At 42.4% G+C, this 9,763-nt stretch overlaps 1 protein-coding gene across 1 annotated transcript in view; it reads left to right on the top strand.

The window, feature by feature from the left end:
- The window catches only part of LOC310734975 (carbohydrate sulfotransferase 3-like), a 20,561-nt gene extending 16,427 nt beyond the window's left edge, over positions 1–4,134 (top strand). Inside the window, exon 3 of the mRNA XM_083557518.1 lies at positions 766–4,134. Coding sequence (XP_083413644.1) covers positions 766–1,966 — 1,201 coding nt within the window. The 3' untranslated portion in view covers positions 1,967–4,134. The remainder of the gene's footprint in view (positions 1–765) is intronic.
- Positions 4,135–9,763: the final 5,629 nt, after the last annotated feature.

The following is a 9,763-nucleotide window of genomic DNA, read 5'->3' as shown; positions in this document are numbered from 1 at the left end:
AAGAAAAAATACATGAACCTGAGAAGCTGTGTGAGCAATTGTGTGCAGAACTGTATGAGGAACTCTGTGAGAAACTGTATGAGGAACTGTGTGGAGTTGTGTGAGCAACAGTCTGAGAAGCTGTGTAAGGAACTGTGTGAGGAACTGTGACAGAAGCTGTGTGGGGAAATGTGTGAGCAACAGTCTGAGAAGCTGTGTATGAAGCTGTGTGTAACTGTATGAGGAACTGTGAGGGAAGCTGTGTGGGGAAATGTGTGAGCAACAGTCTGAGAAGCTGTGTATGGAGCTGTGTGTAACTGTATGAGGAACTGTGAGGGAAGCTGTGTGGGGAAATGTGTGAGGAACAGTCTGAGAAGCTGTGTATGGAGCTGTGTGTAACTGTATGAGGAACTGTGAGGGAAGCTGTGTGGGGAAATGTGTGAGCAACAGTCTGAGAAGCTGTGTATGGAGCTGTGTGTAACTGTATGAGGAACTGTGAGGGAAGCTGTGTGGGGAAATGTGTGAGCAACAGTCTGAGAAGCTGTGTATGGAGCTGTGTGTAACTGTATGAGGAACTGTGAGGGAAGCTGTGTGAGGAAATGTGTGAGGAACTGTATGAGGAACTGTGTGAGGAGCAGTTTAAAACTGTGAAAAGAACTGTATGAGCATGTGTTGGAGTAAAATTGAGACAGTAATGCCTGCAGTGTTTCATCTTCATTGTTTTTGCTCTGAGGTTGTTAATGATTAATCGACTGTATCTAACATCTTGTCGTTTTGTTTTGGAAGGGTTTCGGATAAACTGGCTCTGAAGCAGACGCCTCAGACTCCCCTCCCCTCGTCTATCCGCCAGAATGGCTCCAGTGTCCCAGTCCTGTCTGAGCTCGATTTCTCGTCCTACCTGGAAGTAAAATGGCGTCTGGAGAACATCACGAGTGAGCCGAGCGAAGGCAGGAAACACATCCTCCTACTGGCCACGACGCGAACAGGGTCCTCATTTGTGGGCGAGTTCTTTAACCAGCACGGCTCCAACATGTTCTACCTGTTCGAGCCCCTTTGGCACGTGGAACGCATGCTAACTCTGGAGGGTGGTCGGACCAATGGTACGGCTTTGACGCAGACTTATCGTGATGTTCTTCGCCAGCTCTTCCTGTGCGACTTCTCAATGCTGGAGACTTTCATCGAGCCACCGCCGAAGGATCACGTGACCACGAGACTGTTCCGGCGCGGGTCTAGCCAGTCTCTGTGTAACGATCCCGTCTGCACGCCGTTTGTTAAGAAGGGCTACGAGCCTTACCATTGCCATAACCGGCGTTGCGCTGCACTGAACCTCACGCTAGCATCCCTGTCCTGTCTGGAGAAAGAAAACCATGCAATAAAGTCCGTACGAGTACGCCAACTAGAGACTTTACGATCATTAGCAGAAGATCCAAGACTTGATTTGAAAGTTATTCAGCTGGTCCGGGACCCTCGGGCCATGTTAGCATCCCGCATGGTGGCCTTCGCGAACAAATACGAGCACTGGAAGAGGTGGATTATGGATGGAGACATTCCAGAGGACGACAACGAAGTCAGGAAACTTAAAGGGAACTGCGAGAACATCCGCTTGTCTGCTGAAGTGGGTCTCAGACAGCCCCCGTGGTTGCGTGGACGGTACATGCTAGTGCGTTATGAGGACATCGCCATGTTCCCCATGCTTAAAGCAGCTGAGATGTACCGATTCACCGGCATTCCGTTCACTCCCCAGGTGAAAGACTGGATCTTGAGAAACACGCAAGCATCCGATAAGGCAAGCGGAGTCTATTCCACCCAGAAGAATTCATCCCAGCAGGTGGAGAAATGGAGGTTCAATATGCCCTTTAAACTTGCGCAGATGGTTCAGAAACTTTGCAGACCCACCATGAGTTTGTTTGGGTACACATTCGCAGAAAGCGAAGAGATGCTGACCGACAGATCCATCAGCTTGATTGAAGAAAGGACTTTCTTATGATCACAGAACTTCTTTTTTTTACACAGAAAATTGACATTCTTTATAGAAAAGTTTTGAATTCTATTTATTATAGAGATGATTATAGTTTAAAAACATACGAAGCATCACCTTCACGAACATCATGGAGACATGAGGAGAAATTAATTTCATGATCGTGTGCCTACAACATTTTCTACTCCATTTTCGCTGTCCGTGATGAAATTGCAGAATGCACGTGGGTCAGAACGTTACGTTACACCATTAGCCTGGACACTTTTTGCTACCCCCTCGTATCATGCGTTTCAGGTTTCTCCTCAACTACGAATTCTGCTTTTACTCTAAAGACCTGACATTTTTTGGAATACAGGAAACAGCACTTAAAAACCAAAAAAACAACCAAAAACACAAACGCTATTCCTGCAGTGTTGGTGTTTGCTAATATTCAGGATCCAGAGTATTATCCAAAATTTCCACGGACTAACTGCTGAGTAGTTGTTGGAATGCTGACACAGACGTTTCTTTGATGTTATTAAGAATGCTAGCTTGCTCGGGCAGCAGATAGATTAGACCAGGTTCATAAATTAGCTAGCATAACAGATTCTTACGCATCGGATTTTCTAGCTATGATGCTAATCATGTTGTTTTTTTTTTTATGTCAGTTGGTTACGAGTGATTGAGCCAGATTTCTCCACGTCATTTTTGTAATCAGATCAGTAGATTACGTAGCTGAATGTTTTCTGTTCGCTTTCATGCTAGGTTTGTTTGAAAGCTTCAAGCTGCCTGTTTTTTCTGCTTTCTCCACTCGTTTGCTATGCTGTATGTGTCTGTATTTGGAGGGAATTCACACTCAGCGTATTTGTATTTGTGTGTGTGTGTGTGTGTGTGTGTGTGTGTGTGTGTGTGTACTATGTGTATTAGGGCATTCCTTCTGCAGCTGGCTTGCAGAAAGGTGTGAATTCAGAGAGGTTTTGGCTGTAGACAAGTTCTGTCAACACTTCTAATTGACGTTAACGTACGAAAATGTCGGCGCCCGTACACCGTGGCGTGTTCAATTCTGTTTTTTAATGTACGACATGTCGACTTGCCTTCATCACTCTGTGCGTGGTGTTTACGAAACACGTCAACGTGGTGGAAGCAAAAAAAGATCAACGAATCAGCTAACTAGCTGCTTTACAATCTGAAAAAAGCTAGCTTTCTTTCCCACGATCTAGATGAGGACTTAGCTGGGGCCCTAAATGTGTGCTAACAAGCTACTGAGCAAACGCACTAGCACAGTTTTAGCTTTTAATTACACATAGAAAGCTGCAGTAATGAAACATGATAATCAGCTGATTCACTTGTTTTCTACATTATGCTAGCTGCTATTTTAATGATCGAATTTGCTAGTTAAATTACTAGCGTGTTAACTAGCTAGCAGATGTCAATTGCAGGTAAAGGAGTGAAGCAGTAAACCTTGCTAAACAGCTTATTATGGATAGAGGTTTTTAAACAGCCGATCTTTCAGCTAATCATTTGAATCACCAGCTGTCAAAGATTGCTAGATATTTTGGTATTTAGCTAGCATAAACTTAGCAACCCATCAGCAAAAAACGGGTGTACTAATCAGCTTCAGTTTCTTAAAACAGATTATCATCTGGTTTACAAAGCTAGATATGGTTAGCTTATGGTTATTAGTTGGCTAGCAAGCTAGCATTTTAACCAGCTAGCACAGTTTTAGCTGTCTAACACCTGTGTATTACAGATAGAGGAGTTTGCTAATTAGCTAGTGTTCTCTAGTTACAGGTTCTGAAGTAGCTAGTATGCTAGTTCTAATGCTAATCACCATGTTGGGTTGCTCACAAGCTAGCTTGCTAACTCTTTCATAGCATAAAACATATCTGCTATTTGAGTAACACTTTAGATTATTAACAAGCTAAAGTGCTAGGTTTGTTTGTTTACCAGCAAGTTAGCGTACCTGATAGCTACTGGTAGTTCATTTATATATAAAGAAGCAGTATTGAGGATTGAAACATGCTAATTAGATGATCACTATGCTAGCCCTTTATCGAATTCAACAGTGATGTGTTAAATGCTGGATTGGAACACAGCCTGGTGGTTTTATTTATAATAAAAGAAAAACAATTGTGCTTTTTTATGTGGAATTTATTTATTTTGACTTTTTAAAAAATATATAAAGCAAAACATTAAAATGTGGTCGTTTGTCTTCTTTGTTGTCATTGTAGCTGCCTAGCTAATATGGCTAACCCGACAGGATTTCTTAAAGAATTCTTTGCACTGCTAATGATAATTATTTGACAAACATAAGTTGGAATTACAAAATGTTTTCATCCAAAACGCACCCACCTGTCTCCGTCCAAAACACACCCACCTGTCTCCGTCCGAAACATACCCACCTGTCTCCGTCCAAAACACACCCACCTGTCTCCGTCCGAAACATACCCACCTGTCTCCGTCCGAAACACACCCACCTGTCTCAGACAAAAACACTCTCACCTGTCTCCTTCCAAACCAAAGACACACCCACGTGTCTTCACTATTTTAAATAAATGAAAGCCCAAAGGCTAGATTACAGGGTGTAATGAAATGTGCAAGGTCTGATCATGACAAACGAACTTTTCCATAATTAGTTACGAGACATGAGACAGTTTTATACGTCTGTCTCTAATGTCTCTAATGTTTACTCAGCAGTTTAATCCAGGACGGAACAAACCATCTGTAAGTTTTAGGTTTTATTGCTATTTTGAGTCTTCAGCTAAATGACTAGCGGTGTATAAGTCTCAGAGTCTTCCCTGTAATCCAGTCTGTATTTATTTTTCCTTTTCATTAACACATCATTTTTTATAACCCGTCCCCTGCAGCAGCGTGACTGTAGCAGCGTGTGTGCGGCAGGAAGCAGTAAACGCCACAGAGCTCCAAATCAGACACACACTCACTTCAGAGCCTTTCATTTCAAGCCCCAATAATCATAACGTCTGGTTTAAACACTTGAGGTTGAAGGACCTGTGCCAGGCCATAAAGCGGCAAAGTGGAAAGTGGAGTTCAGCAGGTGTTGATCAGATGCGAAAGAAGTGATGGGAGGGAATCAGGGAGGGAATCAGGGAGGGAATCAGGGAGTTTCAGATGCAAGTGTTTATTAAGATCCAGATTAGGAATCAGACCAAACCCTACAGTGGCGCCGCCGCTGATCCAAAACACTCATATTGTGCTTTGTGTTTTGGAAAAAGTGTTGCAGCTTCAAAGACAGAAGGTTCTTCAGCTGTTGATCTCACAGTCCCATGCATACACTTTATTAACAAAGGTTTGTGGACACCTGACTGTTAAAATTGTTATGTCCTTTCGAACATTCAATTTTACATTTAGTCCCAATTTGCTGTTATAGTAACCTCCACTCTTCTGGGAAGATGTTTCACTAGATTTTGCAGTGTGCCTGTGGAGACCTGTGGAGCTGTTCATGGTAAATAGCTCTAAAGCAGGAGATCTTTTATTTCAACCCATGGAAAACATCTTCATGGAGTGCACAATCCCATGCTGGAACATTGTGTGCCTCCTTTTTTTTTTTTAGGGAAAGTTTGGGAAAGAACCACATATTTGTGGAAAAGTCAGGTGTCCCAATGTGTTTGACCGTTTAGTGTATTCGATGCCTTCATTGGATAATGTACACGATCTTCTCTGCCTGCTTTTCCAGCTGGCTAACATGAGATTAGGATTTCCGAGGAAAAGCATTTGCACAGAAGTTTATGAAATATTTGTGGTATGCTCACCACATTTGTTGTTTCTAGTCAGATATTTTACTTTAACTGCAATTTTCTGCTAAAAATGGAGTGATTTTCTTCATGCCTCTTTTCCTTCTATGGAAGCCTGTTCACTTAAGATAACATCTCAGGTAGCAACACCATCTGGAAAGCTTGTACCCCTTAAGGGAAACCATTGGAGGCTCTAGTCTCATAGATACTGGACCTTGTCAAACTTCTTGCCTCCAAACTCTTTCTCTCTCCATCCTGCCCAGTGAACCCTCTCCTGAGGCACTCCATTGTTTACCATAGCTGTGGCTTTGCTATTTGCAGCAGCTGAGACAAGACCAAGGCAGTAATTTACCTCAAACTCCCTCTCATATGTGGTGGAGAAGCGTTAACCTCAGCCGACCACACCCAAACACACGCACAAACATACAAGCACACACACACACACACACACACACACACACACACACACACACACACACACACACACACACACACACACACACACACACACATATCTACACATGCATAGGGGCATCAGGAAACTGGAAGCAGATGCACTTAGTGACTTTTTCGTTATCATATAAAATGTAGTTTCTGCTTTTAACCTTTATCAGTAATCTGAGAAATGTTTGGATAGAAGAAATATAACAGAAGCTTCCGGGCCATTCCACACCGCACATTCACACCGACAAGTAATGATCAACAGTTCTACGTTCATCCATAAGCGTATTTTTAACGTGAAAATTAAGGTTTCCTCACTGATAGGCAAATGTTTTGTAAAGCTGAAAAACAAATTACCAAAAGAAATGAGTGGCTCAAATGGTTCCTTGGACCAGTCCTATAGAATTTACATTCAAAGGTTTCTTTAATTTTTGGCTCATATCTTCAGTTCTACAGCTAGTTCCTCTCATTGACTTCTCATTAAATGTGTAGAGAGACCTTTTAAAAAAAAATAAAGCTTAAAAGAAAAACAAGATCATCGATGCTTCTGGTAATATGTTTGACAATTTGTGACGTCTAGACGTCTGGGTCAGAGCATCTCCAAAACTGCAGCTCTTTTGGGGTGTTCCTGGTCTGCAGTGGTCAGAATTTATCAAAAGTGCTCCAAGGAAGAAACAGTGGTGAAGCGGCGACAGGGTCGTGGGGGACGAGGATCATTGATGCACGTGAGGAGAGAAGGCTGGTCCGTGTGGTCTGATCCAACAGACGAGCTCCTGTAGCTCAAACTGCTGAAGAAGTTCATGTTGTTGATGTTCGATGGGTCACGACTGTTTAAGCAGCAAAAGGGGACCAATATTAGGCAAGTGGTCATAATGTTATGGATGAACAGTGTATTTTTTTCTGACGCACAAGTCAGTATACACAAAGCAGCACTTATTAGTTGATTAGAATCAGCACACTTGAGCGCAACATATTTTGGTCTTAACAAGTCTTTTGTCAGGGGTAATAAATGCGTCAAACAAACCAGAATTAAAGTGGTGGCTTAGACAGAGGGTCCTGAGGCGGTCATTCGTGAATTACATGCTATTTTTAGCAACTGTGTATTGCAGGTACCTCCATGGACCTGCCTGACTTTTTCTTTGACCCCAACACCCAGTATCCTTTACTTAGTTTATTTCATTACTTGGGAGTGTAACCTTATTGTTTTATTTGTTGCTATTGCTAGTAATTGGCCAAGATTGTAAGCATACATGGCAGAAGTGGCAAAAGTCCTCACATCCTTTACTTAAGTAGAAGTGCTGATACCAATGTTTTAAAGGACTCTGGTAAAAGTTTAAGTACTGACAAAATTTTTTACTCAAGTTAAAGTAAAGAGGTTTGGGCTCTGACATGTTCTTTAGTAAAAAGTAGTCACAATTACTACCTGTTTTCATGCTGGTAACTGAACCTCATATTAATATTAGTCAATCGATTAAAATATTTAATCAGCCCTAGAGGGTTAATTGTGTGCATCATGGCGGATTTTGGTGCTGATTTGAGACTCGGCGCATCAGAAAAACACAGTGGCGGGCCGTGTTTTTGGTACCTGGGCCTTCAGTGGGGATGTACCCAACCTAATCCACCTCTTAATACCGCCACCATCATATCACAATTATATAAACCATCAATACAATACAAAAACTCAATATAACAACACGTGGCATTACAGAGAGAGAGAGAGACATTTCACATATGGGGGTGAAAACCATTTTACTAAAGCAAGAAAGTTAAGACTCCAAACCTCTACAACCACAACTGTGCACCTACAACATCTGGAGCAGTTCACAATCAATATTTGTCTAATAACATGACAAAAACATTAAAATGTAAATACAAGATACAGCCTATCCATCAGAGATGCAGACTCATAACGTGCAGCGCCCCTCAGAGGCTGTAATCCAGTGGTACTACTCGTATTCACTGGTCTGGAAGTGGAGAACAAACCCTTTCCCAGGCTGAGACAGGCTAGCTAGCTTCAGGGTTGGCCGACCTCCTCACCATGTCTAGCTTTTCTTCAAAATGCATTTTTATGTCCAAAACCAAATAAATTTCTCTTCCTCCGTAGGTATAAAAAAGTCTAACTCAGATGTATTAACGTGTGCAGAGCTACACACATGTTTTACCAGTCAAACTTGGCTGCAACAGTTTCCCTCTGACCAACCAATCAGAGGACGGAAAAATGCTGACGCTATTCTGGGCCAGCTAAACGATGTTGCGGGGTGCAGTGATGATCAGAAGCAAACTGTAGTCCTGAGTCAGTGTAGCAGACTGTTGACATTAACTACAGTTCAAACCCATCCTCAAAGCTCCTGTTCTTACTCTGAAATTTCAAGGAACGTCCCAAGGCATTCATGAGAAACCGTCCCCTGCTGCACAGAGTGGCCTCCAATCGAAGAGAACACTATCCAGAGGCAGGCCTAGATGAAGTGGGAAGATCCGAGGAGGGAAGAGGAGCAGGAACAGTGGTCACTGGAACCTCAGGAGCATGTTTATCTTGAGAGAGAGAGAAAGAGAGAGAGAGAGAGAGAGAGAGAGAGAGAGAGAGAGAGAGAAGAAGGGTGACAGAAAGAGAAGGATATGGATTATTATGTGTCCTAATTGTTGTATGAAAGTTAAGGACACTGTGCAGTTGGGACTCCTGCAAGACTCGCTATAGCAGCATCCACCATATAGAACACAAGCAGAGAAAAGATGATGATGATCAGGTGATCAGGAATGTGTCTGTTCTCAGTCATGTTTCCATCACTGACTCCCTCTGTCTCACCCACGTTAACCCCAGACTTCTTACTGCCTTTTGCTTGCTCATAGTGAGTTTCAGAAACTAGTCTACGTCTGTGGTGTGTGAGAGACAGGAAGTGACAGGAAAAAGGTTGATGTGCTGAAAACGACGTAGTGAGAAGAAACAAATATCCACAACACCAAATAGATTAAAACTAAAGTAACGAGTCTGTTTTAAAAATGTAAGAACTAGTAAGTACAGATATTTGTGTAAAAATGTAATGAGTGAAAGCAAAAAATTGTCCAAAAATGATCTACTCAAGTACAGTAATGAAGAATTTGTTCTTCGTTACTTCCCCTCTCTGGTACATGGTTTGTACAAAGTCAAACACACGGCACGCTACAGTAGAGAAAGAGCTATAAATGATGCCAGCCTTTTGCCACATGTTAGCATGAATGTGGGTTCAGCTGTGGAATAAAATTAGTTCAGCTCTAAAAGCTACACAAACATGATTCAGATTATGGGTCTAAATATGCCTCTGATATACCCAACCACTCCGCTAATCATATCTTCAGGTCTGCTCCATGTCCTTCCTTGTTCAGGGACAGTCATGGTGATGGTGTTCTTGGCAGCCAGATGTGGATGAGTTCATCGCCTTTACCCCACAGTGGTATGTGGAGCAGATGAGTGGGTCTGCAACGGGACGTTGCTGCTATCTGGGGAACATTACAGTGATGATTACAGGATGTTAGTAACGCTTATAGAAATTCTTAGATGGCTGCAAAGTCTGGACAAAAATAGATTAAATTCGAAAGCATTTTGACTGGACAAATTCGGATGCGGACATAATTATGGACTAAAGCGCAGTACAGGACT

This window comes from Silurus aristotelis (genome assembly GCF_946808225.1).
Source record: "Silurus aristotelis genome assembly, chromosome: 12".
Classification (NCBI taxonomy): domain Eukaryota; kingdom Metazoa; phylum Chordata; class Actinopteri; order Siluriformes; family Siluridae; genus Silurus; species Silurus aristotelis.
The sequence above is the reverse complement of the archived record's forward strand: the minus strand, read 5'-3'. Positions and strand labels throughout refer to the sequence as shown.